Below are 22,197 nucleotides of genomic sequence, written 5' to 3'. Positions count from 1 at the left end.
TTTGTACAAGTGGCAGGAAATTGCAGGCTATATCGTATCGCATGTGAAAAAAATGTATTAATCTTCTCTATTTAAAATCTGTTACAGGCTTCATGTAAACATAAGCTCGCATCTCATTACAAAATGTATATCACATATTGTCACGTACTTTACGTTTTACAAGGAGACGTATCTTATTTCATTTTTGGTGCCAGATCACCACTGTTTATCAATGTGCGTTAACTATGGTGAGTTTAATAGTCCTGACACAAAAAAATGTATCGCCTCGTTGAGATGTGACTTGTCCCATAAGATGATAGTTAGGACTTGATTGGTAGCATCATGGTGTTGGATGGATGGATGGATGGATGGATGGATGGATGGATGGATGGATGGATACCACACTGACTCTTCAGATGGCATCGTTGACCTTTCAGTTTGCTCACCACATGACTAATGAAATCTCTCTCTAACCTCCTCTATGAACACTGACGATCTGTAAACGATGTACTGACCACCGGCTCGAATGTGTTGTGCTGTCCGGGCTGCAGGTTGGGAGTTTACGACCGGTCCCTGGAGGCGTCTCTTGCCACATCGGGCTGTGAGGTCCACTGCTTTGATCCCAGCCTGAAGCAGCCTCACCTGCAGCAGGCAGACATGTGGCTCCATCGCCTCTCGGTAGACTGGAGGGATCCGAGCCCAGCCGTTGCCGCCCAGCGGCAGTACGTCACCACCAAGAAACTCGCCACCATCCTTAGCAATTTCGGACACAGAGAGGTAAGAGGGAGAGCGATGGTCAGCGTCTACTGACATGGTCACGGTTAACATAAAACTAAAGCCACTTCAGCTCTTATGAGAGAGATTTTTCATACAGTCTCAGCTTCACTGCAGACTGAAAACACCGGCCTGTTCCTGCTCATCCCACTATAGCAAAGCTCATCATGATTCATCCCTCTTTGGTCCCAAGCTCCAGGTGAATATGTATCTATAGATGATTTTGTTTTCCGCCTGACAATATTATCATGCGGAATGTTATCTCTTCAAAGCTCCCCGGGGTTTGTGTTCTACCTCATCAGATAGCGATCTGTGCACATGATCAGTCATATAGAAGCCACTGAGAGCATGCATACTAATAAATGCAGATATAGATCCAGGGAACATGTCTGTTTAGGAACAGGCTGAATCATAATGAGAGAGCAAACAAGCCAAGGCTTGAATATGTAATCAAATCAAGCACATGCACTCTCTTCTGTTCACGTCTTCCTCAAAATGGAAATCTTTGCTTCAGCACTCACAGGTTGATACAGAATAAGAACAGAGCAGTCATAGATTACTAAAGGAAATACCTGAAACCTTTAAAGCCTCTGTGTGGGATTTTGGCTGGTACTCCTCGACATCCTCCTAATACTAAGTAGCAGCAGCCAGAGGAATGATTCAATTATTCTGTTACAGGTGGGATCAGTTGCTATGTATGATTTATTCCTCCTCAAAAAGATTATATAAATGTGAAACACGTGTTATATGTAGACTGCGTGGCGGCGTAGAAGTTAGCACTTTCACCTCACGTCTCCTCAGTTTGAGGTTGAGTCGGTCTCGGGCGTCCTTCTGTGTGGAGTTTGCTTGCTTGTGTTTCCTCCACATACTCCATTTCCCTTCCATAGTTTAGAAATATTACACGTGACCTGTACGTGGTGTATGTCACCAATGCCCATAGTAAGCAACTCCAGCACATCGCAACACAGAGTATAGCTGGAAGAACTGATGTGGGGAATATGGTTAACTTAATCATTCACTTCAATACAAAGAGTAAATAGGCAAAAAAAAAAAAAAAAGTCTGCCAAAAGATTTGATTTACTGTGACATATATTCACTGCTCACACTGATGTTTTAGAATAATGAACAGTTTTAGCAGCTCAATGAGTTTCAGTGAATAATCTGGCATCGTCCCCAGAATAAAATGTAAATTCTGGCCTTCCTACTGTTAAGACTGTTTAAATAAAAGATAAAAAAAAAAACCTTCAACATTGTTCGTTGTGCTCATCTGTTATGAAACAAAATGAACACCACAGCCACTCAGATGCCTTTACGCTGGGCTTGGGGCATTTGTCTTGACATAACCGCTGAGGTCAGAATTTTTGATTCCTATTTATACAATGTAGAGTCATGCAAAAATATTTGGAAATAAGCAAAGTTGCCAGTGTGTGGCAAAAAAAATGAAGCAAATAACTGTTGGCTTGTGTACAGTATGCGTGGGCGGGTTTGCACACCATGCTGTTGCAAAGATGACAGTCCTCACCTGCTTTAAATGCAGAGCCGCGCACACATCCTTGTAATGAGGTTTTAATGTGAGTACACAGTGTGCCGGAGGAGCGGCGGCAGGAGCAGAACTGTTTCTTTTCTCGGCATCGCGCACACGCTCCGAGACAGGAAGCGGAGTCGCTCGGAAAAGGTCAAAATATGCATTTGCGCAGCATTTCTTATCTGCGTTAGTTAAAAACTACACAGATGACTCACTCGCGGTGCTCTGGTGACCGGCAGAGACAGCTGGCACTCCGGGGACAAATGTCAGGAGCAAGAAGCCACGTCTCATTTAGCCGAAGAGAGCCGCATATTGCATCATTGATCATGGCAGTAATTGGATAACATAACAGTATCAGCACTGCAGTGTGGTACTGCATTGAAATAGACGCTGCAAAAATGGCAAGCAACTGACAATCTTTGGGTCTTTTGCTCCAACGTACGTTCGTTTCCATTAAAGCGGTTACCCAACAGAGACGTGTGGCTCATTAGATTTAGCACCCCTTCCTGGATTTAGGCAATTATTTGATTTTGAGTGTCTTTTAATAGCACTCGTCCAGATTACCTTTCTACTAAGGCAGCGAGAAATGTAATGAACCCTTATGAATGATATGGGTGTTTGTGCAACCATTGTCACACACATAAACAGTGAGGCAAGGAGCTCGACGTCCACCGGGAGTAACTTGGCATTCAGCGTCTCGACATATGTAGAATGTGAAATTGGCGATCGAACAATCAAACTTAGGGACGGAGGACAACTGGCTGAACTAATAAACTATCAAATTCTAGGCTTTTTAGCAGCAGTGCTTCCAAGAACACTACAAGCAGATTTTTTTCCCAGTGAGTTGTGGTCTGCACTGCACAAGCCCGTCCACACCGCATGAGTGTATATAAGGTGTGAGCTTCGCTTTTTTTCTTTTTAGTTTACAAGATAACCACTTTTAAATTATTCCAACAAGACCAATTGTGTGGATCAAATGAAGAATGGGGGGGGGGGGGGGGGGGGGGGGGTAAATTAAGAGTCTTATTAATAGCTTGGATTTACCTGCCGTGAAATTACAACATTTCACAGCAATTAATGAGCCAAAGTGTACACTTTGATTTAAAGTCGTACCCTAAGTTCCGCAAACTTGTTTGTTCACAAAAACTCGGCACAACTTTTCATCAAAAGTCTCTCTGGATGCAAATTTGTCCCAATGTGCCTCCTAATCCTGAAACTGCTTTAAACACAAACAGTATGACTCACTGTGAGGAGAGTCACATTCTGTGGCCGGCAGGTAGAAACACTGTTGGACGTAAACTTGCATCCAGTTGTGATGAGCAGTGGACGGTAAACATGATGTTCTTTTTTTTTGTGTGTGTGTGAAGTCATTCAGATTTCTTTGTTAGTTATGTATCATGATTTCTTAAAACACAATGTCACTGGACAAGTTCGGGGTTCAAAATGAGTGCAAATCAATCACAAGCCTGTAAGTAGCCAAAGTGGGCAAAGCCAGCCATCCATTGGTTAATGTAGTTTAGCATATGAAACGGGCTTAGAATGCAATCCGCCACTTTTTCATTTTGATAAAATGTACAAAATCTATTGAGCTGTTTCTAATTCCTCTAAATGAGAGACAAGCTAAGAGATTGGTCAGTACACAACTTATTATAAAAGCAAAACACTTTGGTTTCAGTAATTACATTGAGTGGTTTTATCCTATTGCAGGAGTATCCAACATAGGGAATGCAGGCCAAAACTGTCCAACCTACAAAAATAAGGAAATAAATAAATAAATGCCCTTTTTTTTTTTTAATTATTACTAAACTATTCCTCATTTGTCCATTTGAGTCCTGCTGTTTCAGCAAGATCCGCACACATACGACAACACAAAGTCAAAGACCTGAGAAGCTCATTGTAGAGAGCTGCAGCAGTGAAAGCCGGCTACCTTTCTGCTGATGAAACGACGTCAGCACCAAATTCATACAGCGAGGCGGAGTTTATGGAAACATACATGCTGAATGTTCCAGAAAGCGTCCAGCCTGTGAAGCGAGAGCCTTTCGGCGACATTGGACTAAAGAGAAACACGGATACTCTAAACTAGTGGTACTTGGAGGAAAGTCTTTGTTAATACAATTATTAGAACATATTTGATACAATAGAAATACTACAAAACCTCGTCTAATGATATATATATAAAATATATGAAAAAAGAATTTTCGGACGGTAGCACTGAGTTAAAGGATTTTGTTATATAAAGAGATTTCAGGTCATTCATAATAGATTTGGGAAGAACAGAATACAGTCAGATTATTGCAGTAAAACAAAGGGAAATATTTCAGGTTGTTGTGGTTCATAGTTTTTTTTTATGATCATTATATTTGCATGGCTGTGAAAAAAATAAAAAGATATACCAACCCCCATACTATACATATTTAGGGTTACATACATACCATGAACGATCCAGTGTGATTAAATTAAAAAACAACAAAAAAAAAAACCCACACATCTTACTTTTCTCTTGAATGACCAGGAAACATCCTGCCAATGCATCTCAGCTCCTTCCAGCCTCCATTAGGTGTAGACAAATCTGTACAGCAGTGCAGCAAAAGTTACTTTTCCAGTCACCAGACAGGGACCTCAGCAGGGCGTGCAGTTGGTCTTGCAGAGAGCCTATAGTATACTGGCGTCATTGGATCAGTGAGGCAGAAAGGCAGTTGATGTGAGCTCCACCGGAAGAAAAGATGTTTACAGCACTTGATACAATGCTGCATAAGCAAATTGAAAACAGGGCGAAATAGAGATATTATCAACGACGGTTACCTCACAGGCCTCTCGTCAGCTTCTTTCACAAGGTTTTCCCCAATTAAGGTTCTTAATTCTGCTCGAGGGACTTTGGGGAGATCACATGGAGGGCAGGGGACAACGCTTGTACTTGTTCTCTGCAGATAGTTGCTTTTCGATAGCCGTTCACATCCACTAATGAGGCCTGAGATTTCTCTGGTGTTAATATTAGAAGTCATAGCCGAGAAGTCATAAAAGTACAGTTGTCACTGAGACTTTTGCGACACACAAAGGTCAGACAAGGGTTAACTTTAGCAGTAGGGAGAGCCACGTAAAATCCTGCGGTCCTGAGGATATGCATTAAACCCCGAGTTTGCACGAGTCTGCTTACATGAATATGACTTCAGGGTGCCATTAGCATTTATCTTATGGAGCATTTCCTCTCAACTCGATCACAGTAAGCCTTGTCGGGCAGCTCGCCCGCTCAATCCATCATCAACATCACTAAAGGAAGAACAATCACCAACTCCTTCACATCTCATAATAGCGTCTGCATCGTCTACCCTCACACAGCTTAGCGTCCGTCTGGTTATAGAGTACAACTCATTAAAAAAGAAAACATTTCTGTCTTGTGTTTTTAAGGTGGACGTCCTCAAAGCAGACATGGAGAGTGCCGAGTGGAAGATTTTGGAGAATTTGATCCTTGAAGGAGTGCTGGAGTCGGTGGGTCAGCTGCTGCTGGAGCTCCACCTGCACTGGGCGGGCTTTGAAGTGAGCGGGGACGACCCGGCTGTGGTGCGCTACTGGTTCAGCCTGCTGAAGGAGCTGGAGCGAGCCGACTTCCAGCTCTTCCACGTCCACAGCGACCCAAAGAAACCTCACCTCTTCCTACACAAGAACATCCTCAATGCCAGCAGCGCTTACACGCTGAGCTGGGTGAACACGCAGTGGAAGCACGACAGAAATTAGAAAGAAGTGATAAAATTCTGCAAGTAGAAATGCGATTGATGAGAGTTAGTGCAGGGAGGGATGTCTTCGAACAGACTGCTTTCTCTGGCCTGAGCTCCCTGGCTCCTGCTCATCCTCTTGCTCATCTCGCCCGTGACGTCCCTTCGCCACATAGAGGGGCAGATAATTGCCTCTGGATGCTCTGTGTTCTACCTCATGCGGGCTGCAGGTCAGCCTCTGAGTCAGTCAAGGTCCTGCCTGCATTTGGCCCAGAGCCAGACAGCACAGGGGCCACACAGCAGTTAATGAATCAAAGGAAATAGATGTTACGGAGTAGACAAAAGACTGCGCCTTCGCTGATGAGTGAGTGAATATTCAAAAGGACATTTGAGCTCTTTCCCCAGCGAAACAAAGCGGAGGAATGCGGGTAATAAAGGTAGCGTGATGCAGAGGCAGATAAGCAGGACGCTTCCCTGCAGCTGAACCCCGATGATTATCAAGAACATGAACCATGACAATCACATAAAGGATGCCACTGAAGTGCCTCTGCACTCGTACGCTGTGCGTTTCCGGGTTATTTCAGCAGGAACGTGTAGGCGAGCAGGAGAGAAAAAGACAATTACAGAATTTTTTTTTCTCCCCCTCCTTTTTGCAGTTACAATAGATACGATTCAGACTCGCAACAAAAAGGTTTTTACATAACTGTCGGTTCTTTTCTCCGAGTGTTTACTTCTACTGTTCGGCTGTATTCGTGCGATATCGGTGCTGCAGCGGCGTCAAAAGAAAAAAGCCCTTCAGCGAGTACAAGCATCTTAATCTGCAAGTGTCCTTTCACCGTCGAATCATTTGATTACAACAAAAAAACAATATCAGGGCTTTCTGGCTAGTTTGTAATGAGTTAAACTTCTTTCGAATAAATATTTTGCCGGTCAAGTACAGATTCATTCTTTTAAAGGTGAGATATACGAAAGGTTTATTTGCACAAATGAATGATCAAAGAATTCAAAACATGACTGTCACTAAAGACAATGAACGCATACTACACAGAACATTTCAAATTAAAGGTTTTTAAACTTCATTTTTGCACAAATACCAGATCAGAACACATTTTGAGCTCTCGTTGAATGATATAAAAATACGTGTCTGCAATAAGACTGGATACCAGTCCTCTTTATCTCTAAAAAACAAACCCCCAAGTTCTTTCTTTAAGTCTTGTCCATCCTTTCAGAACTCCCTCTCCCCATAAAGACGTACACACAGGACAGATCTAGTCCCAGAGCTTGATCTGTCCGTCCCAACCGCATGTGATGACCTTGGAGGTTTCATGTGGATGCCACAGAGCGCTGATGCACACTTTGTCATGAGCCTTTATCCTGTGGTAAAGCTTTGTCGTCTTCCAGTCCCAAATGTTCAGCTTCCCATCAGCGTCTCCTGACACCACATAGCTGCAAGACATTTTAAAACAAGAAAGAAAAAAAAAAAAAGGTTGAGGCTTAAGTGAGAACAGGAGACTTCAAATATAAACTGGCAGCGGATGAGGTAATTTGCACTTTTCTAAAAATGACTCCTGTCTCCACCTGCCAATAGGTGGGTGTGTTTGGGGTATTTAGTCAAGTCAGGAGTTGCAGGGTTTCCATGGATACAGGAAGGAAGTCGGGGCACCTGCTCAAGGACGTGGGTGGTGTTTGGTAAGAATAGGGGCGCGAAAAAACACGTCTAAATGGGCATTTCAGCTAAAATTAGAAAGCCGGACTGTCCTAGTTTGTTCTCCTTGTGTAGGTTGTACATTAAATGAGAGGCTTTTTCCGCACACCTCTTCATCAACTGGAAGCCTTTTGGAGGACAGGTTAAACATAGACAGGAGGTGAGCAGTGCGATACAAGTACACAGAGCACTTCTACAATGTTACACTTGGCTCTACTACCAGTTTCCCATTTTCAGAAATTACGCGATTGTGGAGATAACAGACTTGTTAAAAATAGACTTTTGATTAAAATCTCTGCTGACCTGTATCGGAACTCCTGTGCTGTCCTGTCCTGCCTTTACTAATCAGCGATCATAAACAATTAATAAGCCTTTTTGGCTCTAGTCTAGTCTCTCTAGTGCTGTTCTTCACGAGAGAGCGGAGTGACTGATTGCTCACCTCATGTCTGGGGAGAAGTCCACTTGGCAGGCATAGCCAGCCACCATGTGGCCTTTGAAGACCTTCTTTTTGTTCAGTCTGAAGCGGTTTTGGGCTCCAAAGATCAGAATCTGGTTGTCCATGGACTGGCAGGCCAGCCATTTACCTGTGGTTACAAACAAAAACAAACATACAGAATTGGCTTCATGACGCAAAACATTGCAGCCTGGAGTACCGGGAGTATTATACCGACAAGCTGACGATCTAGAGAAAAGCAATGAATGTAATTGCGCTAAACCTCCAATCCAGAAGGGGTGGATATAAGAAAAAGCCACTGAGGGGGTAATAAAAATCACCCCGCAACTAGATTTAGACAACGGTTCCAGTAGTTGAAATTCACAAAGTTCCCGTGTTCAAAAAGCTATTTATTTCAGAAGTTAAAAAAACACAAAACAAAAATGCAGAAAACTTTAAAGAAATATGTATACCTTGCAGATAAAAGCTTAAAATTCAACACTAAATCAAACCATAGGATGCCAAGATAAATCTGTCAGCATAAGTCAAAGAAAAATACAGTTTAATTTATCTTTTTATTCCCTTGTTCTTTGTTCAGAACAAAACTAATGACAAAGTGATCTCACTAGTTCACTCAAACTTCCCTTTTCATGTGAAAAATGGCAAATGTCAAGAGACCAAAGAAATGTGGAGCCGTTTGGGCCCCGAGTGCCATTTAGTCCTGAGAGAAAACTGAAGGAGCTCCTGCTGAGAGAGCCTTCATTATTCACACCAAGGAGAAACACACCACATTGGGACTAAAGGCGAGCTCTGCCTCGAGAGAGGAAGTGAGCCCAGAGAGATCACAAAAAGCCAAAATTTGAAGCAGGAAGAAAACTGGCTGCTCGTTCTGGTCATGTGCTGCTTGTAAATCCCGGCCACTGTGTCCGAATGTGGCTTCCTCACATGACCCATTCATATGAAGGTAAGCTGCTGTTAGAGTAGACCGAGAAACACCAGCAGCAGAAGCATATAGATTGCTCTGGTGATCTATGACTCCGATGCAGAGCATTATACACTCATAACCACACACACACACCGTAAGAATGTTGTAGAAAACGTATTTTTTTTTTAATCCAGAATGAACAGAGAAACAGCTGATGTCTAGTGAAGAGTGTGAAGAGACCCGACTGCACTGGTGGGACTGAGAATGTCTGGGGAAGTTTTTTTTCTGCCAGCAGTGTGAATAAATAGAAATGTTGGCGAACAGAGGAGGATCGATCAGCAGGTAAAAGATCCAAAAGGACAAATGTTCCATTTAAAAAACACATTTTCTCACCAATACAAAAGCAAAGTCTGAGCACTGCCCTCCAAGATCCCATTAAGCACCTGTTTGAACCCACCGCAAACAAAGGACTGCCAAAGAGCAGGGATTAATGCAGCTGGTGGCTGTTTTTAACAAGTGCCTGCATCTGAGGACTGGCTCTGCGAATCCTTCGGCACAACTGTAATTGGCAGGACTGAACCTGCCTTGTCTTTATTCTGCCGAGCAATGACCAACACTGGAAGGTATGAATCTACTTCAATGTGGTAATGTAGGTTTATGCTCCCTGGGGTCCTCTGTGCTGTGTGCTTGGCTGTGTGTTTTGCCATAATTCGACTACTTACCATTGGGGGAGAGTGTCACAGCTGGCATGGAGTGCATACTGGGCTCGGCGATGTACTTGAAGTCCACAGGGATGTCCCTGGAAAAAGGCAGAGAGGACTGTGAGTACGCTTAAAGATGGGTTAAACGCGGAATGAGAAAACAACCTCTATAGCCTCTGAGCAAGAATAACTCAAACAGGAAAACATCAACAAAGCTGTAGTTTGTTTACTGGAGCGGCTGCTAATGCCAGCTCAGAAATGCTTACCGGAACGAAAACAGCAGTCGTGGAAAAAACCAACGGGATCACCATTTCTCCTGAAGTATGTAAACCACTCAATGCAACTCAAATAAAACATGCGATGACAAACCGTGGGTGTGTCAGCTACCAATTATTTATGAATCCGCTCTTTACTCTGTAATCCCGTGTCTTTTGTACGAGCTTGGTTATGTATCTCCGCTTAAGGAGACCTGGAGATTCACAATCAGATCTACAGTGCTTCTGCCCGTGTCTGCCAGTTACGTCAATGTCTTGAATCCTGAGGGATATGTGACATAATAAAGCGAACGAGTGTGACTAATGTGTACTTCCGCCTTCGTCTGTGCGTTTGAATCAAGTATGTGCTAAAGAGCAATCGCCCTGAACTGCTTAAACTAAATCCACATCTCTGTCTCCTTCTGTGACGGGGAACAGCTGGTGCGGAGAGACGGCTGGGTTGGCCCACAAATGAAAAGGAGGCTTCTAAGTACTGGTGACGGGAAAAAAGAAAACCCCAAAAAAAGTTATGACAGGTTTCCTCCTAAAATCCAAACATAAGCTGCATGAGTAAAGAGACAGGTAGACTATATGCTGGTGATATTCATGAATAATAGATGATTGATTGTTGTTTACAGCATGTTATGTCCATCAAGTTTCAGGATAATGATGCTGAGGAAAACTGTGTTTCTTGTATAACTTGCATGAGATTTTTTCTTTTTCTTCATCATCACTCTGTAGCAGAAACTTAAATAGCTGTGTGTTTATTTGATCTGAAAGGAGGATTTCATGCAACATAATTAGAATTTAGAACAGCGTAAAATACCAGTCCCTGTTTTAAGTAGGCATCCAAATTCAGATGTGCCAGTGGTCAGAAATACAAATAAAAGTCAGCAAGTAAAAAAGGAATCAAGGAAATTAATTTCTTCAAGGATGCAACTGTTTTCTGTTCATCCCGTCCCATTCCAATAATCAAATTCGTCGGCCCTCTACAACCTGCGCATAAAAAATCAAACCCAAAAGACAAAACAACCTGAATCCATCGTCTCTATTAACGACTTTTTATATTGATCGTGATTCTCTTCCGGTGGATAAACCAACTCTTCACACCCTCGTGATCAACTCTGGCTACAAATAAAGTAAAGTAGTCTCATCTAATAAACTTATGAGTATATGACGGAAGATAAAGGTAACCATTGAGTTAACATGACGAGATCTGCTGCTTCATTATGTATGATAACGATCCTGGATCCACTCATCCAGACTTGTGGATTAATCGGATCCCCAATCGCGCCCTGACCGTGAGTTAAGAGTCCTTCAGAACCCCAACAGCACGGGAGCATCTTGCCAAAGTCACAATTAGTTTACGTGATCATCTGAATGTGACTGATCGTCAAACTAAAACTGCTTCATGCTCTATACGAGTAACGTTCTTTCACCATTCCCTTCTTTCGCGTCTAAGCTGGAAAGATGAGACTGTTACGGTAAATTTAGCCTAATGCTTGCTATGTGGCAGCTCTCAGCCAAATCCTCAGCCAGGTGGTATCCGTGGGAGAAAGAAGGACATTCGAAGCCACTCCTCGACCCCACATACCACTTGTCCGCTCACTCCCACGCCGCACTGAAAAAAAAAGCTTGTGGGAGTCTCTCCTCCAAAACAAATGTACAAAGTAGACTCTTGGGAAATGGCTCCGTAGTTTCTTGTTGTTCTGACTCTATCGCGCTCTGTCCTTCGGCTTTGACTAAATCTGTGTGAAACACATTACAGCAGTTAATCCCCCGTCTCACACGCTCGAGAGGAAAAAGAAGAGCTGGGAAGATTTGACAACCGGGAGAAAAATACGCCACAGAAACGGTTCCCCTCCAATAATGATAATTTAAAAAGCCTTATCATCTTGGGGCAAAAAAATGTCACGGTTTGTTTAGCACCACAGGGAAGCCTTGGAAATGTGAAGGCCGAGCTCGGTGGGCTCTCTTGAGTGACCATTAGCAGACTGCAGCAGGAAAAACAGTTAAGCTTGTGGTAACAAAACATGGATAATATATTTGGTTTCAGCATATCTGCTTCCCAAATGGTTCTCCAATAATCATAATCTTCATTATGATAGAAACATCATTTCCAGAATGTTGCTGATAGAAGGAGGGTACAAGCAAAATCACGCTGGTGGAAGAATAGTAGGACACCTGGCAGGACTGACTGTAATGTATTCAGACTTCACTTGTAAACCGGGAGGCCTTAAGATAAAATCATTTGTTTGATGCATCAAAGACTCAGATTACCAACCATGACAATACTTGGATGAACATACTAGACGAGCCGAACCAACACACACTTCATCCGTATACATATAGACAGAATCTACAGCTCTAATCACACAGAATTTAAACGGTTGTCTCTTCAATGGGTTAAATCACATTCTTACTTTAACCAAGAAGAGTAACATGATCACTTCACATTTATTTTGTCGATTGATATTAAAAGATAAGCGACACTGTGCTGTAGTGGTGAGCATTGATTCTTCATCATGAGAAGAGTCAAGTTTAATTTCTTGCATATCTCTCTTTATGTAGAGTTTGAAAGTTTGGATAAAGTAAGTATGAAAGTTGCTCCTGGAATTCAAATATTACAGCAGCATGTCAGGCAGCCGTGTGTACCTACCACTCCCAAACTCGAAGACTCTTGTCGTCTGACGTGCTGACAAATCGACGATTCTCATCCACAAAGGTGATGGTGTTGACGGCGCCCAGGTGACGGTCGTACTCCTGCACCACCTCGCTTGTCCTGATATCCCACTGTAGAGCACGACACAACACGTCAAGGAAAGCAAAACAGCGAGCCACGACGCGAGACACATTTATATGAAACAAAGTGGATTATTATTATAATGTGTTAATAAAATTCAAACAAACTAATTTCACTGCGATTGTGAAAAACGGAAAAATCCTGTGGCGCCTGAGTGAGAGGCGAGGTGAGAGTGATTGTTAATCGTCTTCAATCATTTCTATTGAATGATTTCACATCAGACCTTGGGACAGTTTCATAAACGTACGGGCTTTTCTTGAATGAAAAGATTCCTGGGAGTGAATAAAAAATCAAGAGACAACGCAGGAGCAACTCTCCAGGCACCACACACAAAAAGGACACATGTCTGTTTGAACAGATTTTAAATCCACTTCCAATTGTTCCTTCTCTTTTTGTAAAGTCTTGCCCCCGGGGTGAGCTGCCATCTGTTCCCAAAACCCAGAGGAGAGCAGTATTATTTAATACTTATCCTGAATATTGTACCAGGCTGTGGTGACTGCAAGTCATGTGAATAATAGAAAGGGTAACTTAAGGTCTATCTGCAATTACAGGACGAGATCAAATATCATATTTTAGATTATTAATATTTGAAGGTCAGAAACTCCTTGATACTCAATAATAGAGAACAAATCCTATTAAAAGCTATTTGTTCTCCAACAGAAATCCAAGTTCCATATGTAAAGTCAGGGAGGTGTAATGCGGGCAGTTATGGATTCCCTACGTTGGTCTTTTTTTCCCTCCTTGCTTATTTTCTGTACTTATGCTGAATGTGATTAATGTCTTGCTCTAGTCCTGTCAGCCACTGAACCTCTCGCACACAATTACACACCCTGGGTGCTGGAGGATGAGGCAGGCATGTATTTCATGGTCCTGCGGGCACCGAGTATACACAGAAAATGTCACGTGTGCAACTGCTCGGTCAACAAGACAGAACTGCTCACCTGAACAATCTTCTTATCCGACATGCCGGCCACAAAGAGGTTCTGTTTGTCCTCGTCGGGGTTGAACTTGACGCAGTACGGAACCTTCCGGTTGGTGAAGCGGGCGATACACTGGCCTGTGGAGGGAGGCAAATTGGAAGTCAGAGCAACAGGATAATCCGTAGTGGCCTCACAGAAAGGCACGCTCACGGTGGGGACATTTGAAAAGGGACAGTCTGTAACTTCTCAGGCTGTAGGCTCCGTCCCTACAGGGGGTGACCACTCAGCTGGAACGCAGAAAATGATGTGTTTCATTGTGTTCATCTGAGCGCTGCAGAGCGACACACTTGGCTACTAACGTGGAGAAAAACAGGTAATCATAATGACTGAAACTCTTAAGTGGCCTGAATGGTTGTGATGGAAGCTTTCAGCCAAAGAAATTTGCATTACATGTAACTTGAGAAGAATATGACTGAAGCACCAGATGTAGAAACTCTGCGGCGACAAAACACAACTGGTAAAAAGAAAAGCAAGCAATGTATTCTTCTCATAAAAAAAAGAAAATTGGATGTTTCCGTTGTGTTTTCAACACGTGGGGATTCAACTGCTCTCTGCCCCCTGCTGGAGGGGCATTCTTGATATGGATGGAAATGAAGAGAGATAAACAGAAGAGAAACTATGTGGCACCAATAGGCATTAAAATCATCCTGTTTTAATAAGAGTTCTCAAAGTCTTCACAGAGACACTTATTACAATTGAGAACTAACAAGATGATACTCTATTATACATCTTATGACTTATATATAACATGTCTATAACAAGATAAATGTTACATTCAGGTCCATTTCTGCTACCATCTTTTATCTGCATCACTACTTAAAATAGATATTTTCTTATTTAATCATTCTGTCCAAATGAGGAAAAACATGTAGTTTTTTTTTTAAGCTGTTTCAAATTCTAATGTTTTCAAATTTTAATAAAGACAAAAAAACATACAAATTCGGATTTAAGAGAACAGTTCCTGATTGTTTTAGACATTCATCCAACTAATTAATTTCAGTTTGAATTACAATATTCTACAGGATTGGCACCAACGAGGGCCTCAACAGTGGTATAGTGGTTAGCCTCTACAGTGAAAGACATCCCTGGTTTGATTCTGGGCCATTCTGTGTGAATTAGTTTTTTTTAATTGGTGACTTTAAACTGCCTGTAGATGTGGATGTTTGGTTTGTCATGGACCAGGCCCCGCTCCAGTGTGCTTCTCACTTTTCCCCAGTCAGTGGGGATCAGCTTGGATCAAGCCGTTTGGAAGTTTCAAGATCTGAGCTGCATAGATTTTAGCTGCTAGGAATTGGAACGAAAGTTAGAAAGTGGTTTGGTCTATTCAGTTCATTGCAGCAGTCGTCATTGCAAGTCATTACAACTTGCACCGTAGACTTGATACTTGGTGATTTTAATCCCGGATGCCCTTCCTGCTCAAATGCAAATCTCAGTCCTCGACACACCTAAGGTAAATGCTTAACCCGCTGAGGCAGAGAGGCAAATCTCCAATCAGTCACTTTGAAGAAATGAGCAATAAAAAAAAACAAACCTGTTTCTGAGTCCCAAAGTTTGAGGTAGCGGTCGTATGCAGCACTGAGGAACTGTGTCCCCGTGTTGTTGAAGCAAATGTCTCGCACCGCTTTGCTGTGCCCTGTTGCAGAAAAGCCGATTGAACACAGGTTACAAACAAATTCAACAGATATATGTAACAAAATACACTGTGTACTTTCTCTTTTCACAATTTGTTAGTGTCGCCCATTTTATCCGCAATTCATTTGAGGGATAAGAAATGTAGTCAAGGGAAATAAGGGATGCTTAAAGACATAGGTGAAGAGCGAGACATGAGAAATGTGACCTATAAATGAGCTTCGGGAGGAAAGATGAGGAGGGGGGGGGGGGGGGGGGGTTTAGCGCTCCATCTGCCTTTTCAACTGTTCTCCACCTTCTTATTCTCTTTCTAATCCCAGTGTAAGCAACCCTTCGGCTTTTCCCTCACACTGTGTAGGTGATGCGAGGTCCCGGTGGGCTCGCTGCACACAAGACGCTCTCCTTGTTAAAACCAACTTTTACGGTTTCCACAGCGATAACGGAGCCCACTGAGGTCGAATACTCACCATAAGACTTTCTATATCCTCACATGCAACTACCAAAGGCACTGACGGAACTGTAGGAACCCCGTGATGATGAATGTGAGGTGGAACACAGACGTATTACAGCTACCTCAACTCATGGAAGACGGGACACACAAGTAGGTATGAAACTGTTTGGACCAGACTACGTCCCAGCAAAAAATGTGTGTCTGCAAAACCTCGCCAATTTGATTACAAATAAACATCCTGGGGAAAATTAAAAAGAACAAAATTGTCTTTTAAATGCATTGAAATCATCAAGGCGTCAGACAAGAACGAACTAAATGAAGATCACACCGGGCCACTGAGGAGTCTTTTTGGGCATTAAGTGAAAAAAATAAAAAGATCATAATTGACGACTGCTGGCTCTAAACAAACCCAAAGCTAGTGACTCCGTGTCCATTTATTTACTCCTGAATGGTGTTTTCTCCTCCTGTACGCCAGCTCCTGTCCATGTTTTGTGCCCCCCACACCATGCCCCCCGACTCCCCCTCGGCCCCGAGGCTGCTGAATTATGCATTTCTGGTGAAGGAGCTGACAGGCAGAACCACAGCTGCAAACAATCTCTATTGTGACAGTGTGTCGTCCCTGGGAAGAGCCACGACACTGTGCTGCATTAGAATATTCTGCCACAGACCCAACATATATCAATAAAGGGATGGATGGATGGATGAATAAATAAATAAAACAGTCTCCTCAATTTTGTCGGCGGTGAGTAGGGGTGTCATTAGTGTTTTAGTAATGCTGAGCTCACAGTTTGTCACTGCTGAGCGTTTCTCAAAAGGCCGAGCCCATTACAGACCTCCAGCATATTTCATGTCAGCATGTTGGCTGATGAGCCATTGTTAAGTTAGAAAAGCCTTTAGCCCGAATATTAAAATATACAAAGTATTTTTTCAGCAATAAAAAGGTGGGGGATTGAAAAATGAGAACTCTTACCGATAAATGTCCGGATGCACCTCCTTTCGCTGTACACTTCCCATAGCTGTGGAGAAATTAAACAAGTGAACAGACAATTGAGCCAGTGGGGCAAAAATACACAAATACTCAAACTCTAATTCAGTCTTGGCCACTAGTAAAGTCTGGATAATTTACAGGTTGAATTCAAAGGCTCCTTCTAAATTTTGAAACACACTCGTGTGTATCAATCATCACAATAAAAATGTAAACAGTATTTTAATGTAGATTATTCATCACAAAATGATTAAGCATAAAATATTCATATGAACCGTTACTAGTGTGATGTTTAGAGGCCTCCTGATGTGACCATTTACCTTTATCTTACAGTCCATGGAGGAGGAGAGCAACAGATGACCAGAATTCGGAAACAGCCGGATGGCACTGACACCCTGAAAGTTAAACAAAGACAAAACAAATTATCGCAAAGTGTTTCTTAAAGATATGCCAGCAACTGTCAGTTCCTTTTTTAGTTACATATCAGCTCAAATGTTTTGTGCATATTTTATGGATTCACTGAAAGAAGTAAAAGCCTTTGCCAACAGAAGTACAAAGCTGCACTACATCTCAGCTGTCCTTGTATCACTCGGATATGGCCCGGCTCTTATTATGGGTTCAATTTTAAAGACACACATCCGCTGAAATGTGAAAGACAGCATCTGTGCAGGCCATGCCGTGTCAGTGAGGGAAATTTTCTACACTAAACTTTCTCCCTAAAAAGTCACAAAACTTTGATGACACCACCGGCCCTTCACCATCTATTATCTCGACATCAGCACTTCCCCACGCTTATTATCTTTCCAAACCTCTTTGTATTTCAAATTAGACTCTGAAGAATGTAACTTTCCGCACAAGGCAGATAGCAGCCAATTTATAACTTGAGTGAGTTTTCTCTCCCTGGAGCACACAGGCGGATCTGAGGCTTGAATCAGATCTCTCTCAGAATAACTCGGTGTTTTCTTTTATATCTGAATTACAAACATTGTTTTCAAGGAAACAAAATAATCGTGTATGTGTCAGGGACAGGCAGCCACTGTATGACTTTGTCATCAATTTATTCCAAAATATCTGGAAGGCTTTTACTGATTGCTTCAAAACTTCTGACAAGGGCTCCATTATAGTATGTTCTTCCTTTATATACAAGTCTATTGCTAAATTGTTTTTTGTTTGTTTGTTTCTCTTTTTTTTATTATTAAAAAAGCAATGCCATACAATCCTAACAACGAAGAAAGCCCATATAAAGGCTTACTACACCACAATAACTTTACAACACATTTATCTAGTTCAAGATGCTGAAATGATCGGTCTCTTTTAACACTGACCTTGGTGTGTCCGGACCAGACGTGGATCTGTTTCTTCGGCAGGTAACATTTGTCCGGAGCATCTGCAGAACGCAGGTTTATGCCCACATCCTGTGGGACGTGAAGGTACGACCTGCCCTGGTAATCGTACATGTCTTTAACTGAAGAGAGAAGGCAGGACAAATGTGGTGAAAAAATGTGTGGATGTGTGTTTTTAAGAAACAATTTCCATTATTAACATTTTGTTTAAGTGTGTACCAGACCTCAAGCTTCTGACCAAAAGCAATAGGGACAGCAGCTCAAAGACTATACATTTTGATCAGACACATGCGTGGGAGAACTTCTATAGATTGGAAACATTCACTAATCTCTGACAACTTAATGGAGAAATATAGTGTGGAATGTCAAAACAAATCTTAACAGAGATAAACGGTGCTTGTCATGATATAATGTGGTCAATTACAACAATCACTGTACTTTTAATTTTCAATGAGTTCACAAAGTGCTCTTGTCAGGATATGTATATATATATATATATATTTTTTTTTTTTTTTTGTGAAAAAAAAAAGATTTTTTTTTTTATCTTTACCATGAAGGATGGTTTTCTCTTCTGCAGGAGCGTCTTCCTCATTGCGTCCCTTCTTCTGTCTCTTGGCCGTGATCTCATCCAGCTCTTTCTGCTCGTCCTGTACAGTAAAGCACAACACCAGAGGATTACCAAACATTTCATTTTCATGAAATTAATGAGATAGACAGTGCAAAACTGAAGAGCATCAATCACAGAAGTATTTCCTAAGGTAAAGGGATTATTAGAGCTGATTCTTTGAGATTATTCAGAAAATAATGATGTGTGGATGAATTGGGATCATATGGCCACGGGAAAGCACTGCGTGGTCTACTTGGTAACTCATCTATAAAAGTGTAATTTGAAATTGGTTCTGGTCAGTTTTTACAGTCGGTGTTAACTTGTTAGGTCAAAAGAATTGATTGACTATAACGGATGCATGGGAGAGAAAAAAAAACGATAGAAGCCTATAGTTATGAAGGAAAACTTTTTTTGTTTAGATTTCGCTGTATTGTGTTGAATGACAGGAGCTCATCAGGAGGCTGAAGTCCCTCACCGTGGACTCAGCCACAATAAGTTAATGCTACATATTAAAGAAAACGTTACCTCCGATGGCTTTGCGACATCTTTCTCGTCCACATATTTGGCCCAAGGTCCAAGGAAATTGTCGATTTCTCCTGCATCGCCACCTTTGATCTTTTTCCTTTTCTCTGACTTTTTGGCACCGCTCTCAAACACCGTCATTCCTGAAAGATGAGTATTAACATTTTACAATGACTCTTTACATCGTTTTTTCTGAATGTAGACATTTATGCTAGAAAAATATTATCCGTGATAATTACCTTTATTTTTCTCGGCCTCATCCACCGCACCAATGTAGCTGATAGAGGCTACTTGATGTGTGTCGACAGATGGGTCTAAAGCGTAACCTAACAGAGGAGGAAGTGGAATTGTAAGATTACTGATACGATGAGTGATTCAAAGTCATTACAGAAACGGTAGACAAGCTTACCAAAAGTGGAGAAGGTCCTCCTCTGCTGTTCAAACATGAAGTCGTTGACATGAGCAGGTTCTGCGTAGCCAGACAACATATTCCTGGGGGCAGCCATTTGCTGGCTTTTAAAAGGGTTTGTTGGCCCAAACTAAGAGGAAGTAACACAATATCAGTCACACAATTGTGATATTTATATAAAACAATGCTTCCTTTTGGCTTGGTGTGTTAATTGTTTTGTGTGCAAAAAAACCACAACAACATTCTGACCAAACATCAGTCACCATGGGAGAAAAATGAACTACAGAGAACATTGTTTCTCAGGTGGATGAACGAGAATGAATGAATGAAGAATTAATCAATGTGGAAATCCACTAATTCCACAATCAGGGTTGAATCAAATCAATCCAAGAAGGATAAGAAACAATCTGCATTTAAAGAAATACAGCAGTGAGATGTGAGAAAAAGCAGTTATATATATATATATATATATGCAAAGAATGAGTTCATGTCTCTATCTCAACCTTTTCAAAGTTTTCTATAAATAAATGTTTATGACTTTGTCTTCTGACTTTGTTTATGAAATCAGACACCAAGGTAGAATAAAGCTTTTTACAGCATAACTAAGTTGTGGGGAATTGAAAAAGCTTTTCAGGTGAGAGGTCAAATGTCTTCATAACCTCATAAAACTTCAATTTTACAACCAAACTCTTGTTTTAGTAATCTTTGCCTCAATATCTCGAAACAGATGAAGGGCGATATACTTGCAAATCCTCAGAACTATCATTGGTGTTTGTTTTAAGTAGTTGTTTGCCAATAGTTATTGTGTTTATGATTTGAAACTATGTTTTTAACAATTAGTTTATATATTCTGATATTATTTATTGTTATTGATCTGTGACCCAATGAGATGTTTTCTTTGTTTAGGGTTTGTTTACCATATACAGTCTACATGTAAGTGGCTTAACTAATAACGAAAATTCACATGGAGAGCTCATGATGCTTATAAACAATGTGAGCAAGCAGCAGTACCTGTTAAATGAACCAACTCAAAGTTAATATATTCAGACTCACCTCAGGAGCAAACATGGTTTCAAACGTTGGGTTATAAGCGACTTCTTTCAGGGAAGGATCCAAGTGTATGCCAGTCTCCACAGACTCCTAGAATACAAAACGGAAATAATGAATGGATGTATTGTTCATTTCTGGTCATAGTTCAACACTAAAAGAATACAGACACCAACAAAATACATAACACTTTAAATGATCAAAATATGAAACGAGCTGAAGCCAGCGGCTTGTTTATACTAAACCGATGAATTAAAAACCAAATAATCAACCTTAGTACACTACTGTATTCATGATTTGATGTCCGTACAAGTTGATATGTTCAAAGCCATACGTTGATGTTTTAGAAGGTTTTTAAAATATTAACTATCGACGCGATCGTCAGTATCCGAAAATTTAGCGCCAGTTTTGAGGTTCACTGTGAATGTGTATACTAACAAATTAACTGACGTATAGAGTGTCTTCTGATTAAATTTAGAAGAATTGAGATACAGCGACTAGAAAACACACTTAAATCGAATTTAACTTTAACAGAACGTTACGCTAACTTGAGCGCGAGCTAGCATTAGCTTACCTTCACAGCCACCTCCGGGGCGGAATTAAGAAGAGACAAAGACATGTTTTTTCCAGTCTCTAAAGGTTTAAGGTGCACCGTAGCGTCCGCTTCCACTGGCTGCACCTTGTCAGCTCCGGAATCAGAACCGGAGTCATTGTCCGAGTCCGAATCGCTCCCGTACGAAACGAGGCACGACTTTCCGTCAGACATGCTGGATGTTGTGAATGCTACAGGAAGCAGAAGGGCGGGACTTCCGGTAAATCGTCAGCAAACGATAAGCGGATATGAATAAGATATTTTGAATTTGATCTGGATTTGGTATTATAGAATTATTTTCTCTTTCTGTATTATTTTTGTATATCTAAAATGACTGATGTAAAAAGCAGACTTTTGTATGCATACAAAACTCAAGCTTCTTGCTATGTTAATGTTACCTTTTGTGCATTGTATATTTAAATTTCTTTTTTTTTAAATGAATAAAATATTGGCTAAAAAAACACGCACAAGCAAAACTCGACACTGTGTCATTTGAAGATAACAAAAAGCGTTCTAATTGCCCAACTGCCATTTAAAATGAATTCTAATTGTGAAAAGAAACAAAATTGACATTATGATATGTATATTTGTTGTAAAAAGTTGTTTGTTTTATCAAAATCCTCATAGCCACACTGGACCTGCAGAGGTTGGTGAGGCAGACAGAGCCTATCACTGCCTGCACTCACATACATCTGCACAGACTGGAAAAGAAAGACAGAATCATTTCTCAGGATAGCACAGATCCTGGCAGTTTGCTGTTTTCACCCTTACTCTCAGGGGGGGAAAGTATAGGACACTAACGACAAGAACAAACAGAGTGAAG

The 22,197-nt window shown here is 41.4% G+C and overlaps 2 protein-coding genes across 3 annotated transcripts in view; one reads left to right on the top strand and one right to left on the bottom strand.

The window, feature by feature from the left end:
- Positions 1 to 8,005, top strand: part of mettl24 (methyltransferase like 24) — a 35,749-nt gene extending 27,744 nt beyond the window's left edge. The window contains exons 4-5 of one of the 2 annotated variants that reach the window (XM_080490651.1): positions 531 to 756; positions 5,684 to 8,005. In XM_080490651.1, the coding sequence (XP_080346777.1) occupies positions 531 to 756; positions 5,684 to 6,010 (553 nt within the window). In that variant the 3' untranslated portion in view covers positions 6,011 to 8,005. The remainder of the gene's footprint in view (positions 1 to 530; positions 757 to 5,683) is intronic. The other variant, XM_080490652.1, reaches the window with a different exon arrangement.
- On the bottom strand, positions 6,941 to 21,563 carry cdc40 (cell division cycle 40 homolog). The gene is made up of 15 exons (XM_080490650.1): positions 21,357 to 21,563; positions 20,789 to 20,875; positions 19,736 to 19,865; positions 19,566 to 19,652; positions 19,330 to 19,469; positions 18,748 to 18,844; positions 18,180 to 18,319; positions 17,175 to 17,249; positions 16,840 to 16,885; positions 15,321 to 15,422; positions 13,751 to 13,866; positions 12,666 to 12,799; positions 9,774 to 9,850; positions 8,133 to 8,277; positions 6,941 to 7,434 (listed from the first exon to the last, which is right to left on the bottom strand). Exons 1-15 carry the CDS (start codon positions 21,546 to 21,548, stop codon positions 7,257 to 7,259), a joined length of 1,746 nt encoding a protein of 581 aa, XP_080346776.1. The 5' UTR covers positions 21,549 to 21,563; the 3' UTR covers positions 6,941 to 7,256.
- Between the last annotated feature and the right edge of the window lie 634 nt (positions 21,564 to 22,197).

The sequence above is a fragment of the Lipophrys pholis genome (assembly GCF_963383615.2).
Source record: "Lipophrys pholis genome assembly, chromosome: 21".
Classification (NCBI taxonomy): domain Eukaryota; kingdom Metazoa; phylum Chordata; class Actinopteri; order Blenniiformes; family Blenniidae; genus Lipophrys; species Lipophrys pholis.
The sequence above is the reverse complement of the archived record's forward strand: the minus strand, read 5'-3'. Positions and strand labels throughout refer to the sequence as shown.

Bases quoted from the DNA above. Each gene is read 5' to 3' on its own strand.
- cdc40 (XM_080490650.1), bottom strand. From the start codon at position 21,548: ATGTCTGACGGAAAGTCGTGCCTCGTTTCGTACGGGAGCGATTCGGAC. The intron at 15,423-16,839 runs GTAAGAGTTCTC...TTTCTGCAACAG, and splicing joins GTGCATCCGGACATTTATCG to GGCACAGCAAAGCGGTGCGA. The intron at 7,435-8,132 runs GTGAGCAATCAG...AATGTCTTGCAG, and splicing joins GACTTCTCCCCAGACATGAG to CTATGTGGTGTCAGGAGACG.